This window comes from Bison bison, unplaced genomic scaffold (genome assembly GCF_000754665.1).
Source record: "Bison bison bison isolate TAMUID 2011002044 unplaced genomic scaffold, Bison_UMD1.0 scf7180017864254, whole genome shotgun sequence".
Taxonomy (NCBI): Eukaryota; Metazoa; Chordata; class Mammalia; order Artiodactyla; family Bovidae; genus Bison; species Bison bison.
The window spans coordinates 6,743,852-6,745,567 of NW_011494826.1; the positions used below are offsets into that span (position 1 = coordinate 6,743,852).

Here is a 1,716-nt window from a genome sequence, read left to right on the forward strand (position 1 = left end):
GATGTCACTATTGCAAAAAAGATTACAACTTGCTAAAAGGCTCAGATGATAGCAATGCTATTGCATACTTACTATAGTATAGTGCAAACATACATTTTATAAGCACTGGTAATTCAAAAATGTCATGTAACTCACTTGATTGTGATTATTATGGTGGTCTGGAACCAAATCCACAGTTCTCTGAGATATGCCTTTAAACAATTCATAAGTTTTAAATTACACACCATTCCGAGTAGTGTGTTGAAATTTTGTGCCACCCTGCTCAGTCCCACCAGGGACATGAGTCATCTTTTTGTCTAGCGTATGCGTGCTCTATGTGCTACCTGTCCAACAGTCACTACAGAGTTATCTCGGCTATCAGATCAACTGTCATGGTATTGCACTGCTGATGTTCAGCTTCCCTGGAGAAGGGAATAGCTACCCACTCCAGTATTCTTGCCTGGAGAATTCCATGGACAGAGAAACCTGGTGGATTACACCCCATGGGGTCACAAAGAGTCAGACACTACGGAGAGACTAACACTTTCACTTTCTTTCCAACTCTATTTTACTTAATAATGGCCTCCAAGCATAAGAGTAATGATGCTGGCAATTCACATATGCCAAATAGAAGCCATAAAGTGCTTTCTTTAAGCAAAAAGGTGAATAACCGAATGCTATGTCATAGTACCCGTGTCATTCACCTCATTTCATCCATCAGGTAGACATTGTATCATCTCACATCTCCCAAGAGTACAGTAAATAAGATATTCTGAAAGACAGAGAGCTCACATTCACATTATTTTTATACAGTATATTGGCTTCCCTGGTGGCTCAGAGGTTAAAGCATCTGCCTGCAATGTGGGAGACCTGGGTTCAATCCCTGGATGGGGAAGATCCCCTGGAGAAGGAAATGGCAACCCACTCCAGTATTCTTTTTTTTTTTTTTTTTTGAAGTTTTGAAAACTTTTATTTTATATACAAAGAGCTAGTATTGTTTCCGCCTAAGGTTGATGTGCTGGATGAGCCATCTAAGGAAGTTTGGTTAGTCCAACTTAATGAAGCCGATGTCCTTCGCATACTGGCGGAAACACTGGCGGCACATATTGAGGCCGTATTTCCGGATCAGACCGTGCCGGTTGGAGCAGACCCGGCAAGAGCGAGAACCCTGGCCGAATTTTCTCGGATGGCTCCAGTAGAGCTGCTGGTGACCCATGTTGCCTTCTCGGCTGCAACGAGGTAAAAGGCCACTCCAGTATTCTTGCCTGGAGAATCCCACGGACTGAGGAGCCTGGTGGGCTACAGTCCACAGGGTCGCAAAGGGTCGGACACGACTGAGCGACTTCACTTTCACTTTCATTGTTATAATTTCTCTATTATTAGTTGTTAATCTTTTACTATGCCTAATTTATATATTTAACTTTATCATGGGGATGTCTGGATAGGAATAAACATAGTTTTTTCCATAGTATACAAAACATAGTTATACAAAGGTACAATCTTCAGTTTCAGGCACCCACTGGAGATCTCTTGCTCTTGCTCTGCTTGCTTCACTAGCATTTGATGTTGTTGATGTTCTTAGATTGGGGCATTCTAATAGGTGTGTAAAGGCGTCTTTTTCCCTGATGACATGTGACACGGAACATCTTTTCATATGCTTATTTCCCATCTGCTTGTCTTCTTTGATGTGGTGTCTGTTAAGGCCTTTGGCCCACTTTTTTATTTGGGTTGTTTGTG

At 42.0% G+C, this 1,716-nt stretch overlaps 1 protein-coding gene across 1 annotated transcript; it reads right to left on the bottom strand.

Moving 5' to 3' along the window:
• Positions 1-914: 914 nt before the first annotated feature.
• LOC104994204 (40S ribosomal protein S29) lies at positions 915-1,223 on the bottom strand. Its single transcript, XM_010847700.1, has one exon. The coding sequence runs from the start codon at positions 1,193-1,195 to the stop codon at positions 1,025-1,027; it is 171 nt and encodes a 56-aa protein (XP_010846002.1). The 5' UTR covers positions 1,196-1,223; the 3' UTR covers positions 915-1,024.
• Between the last annotated feature and the right edge of the window lie 493 nt (positions 1,224-1,716).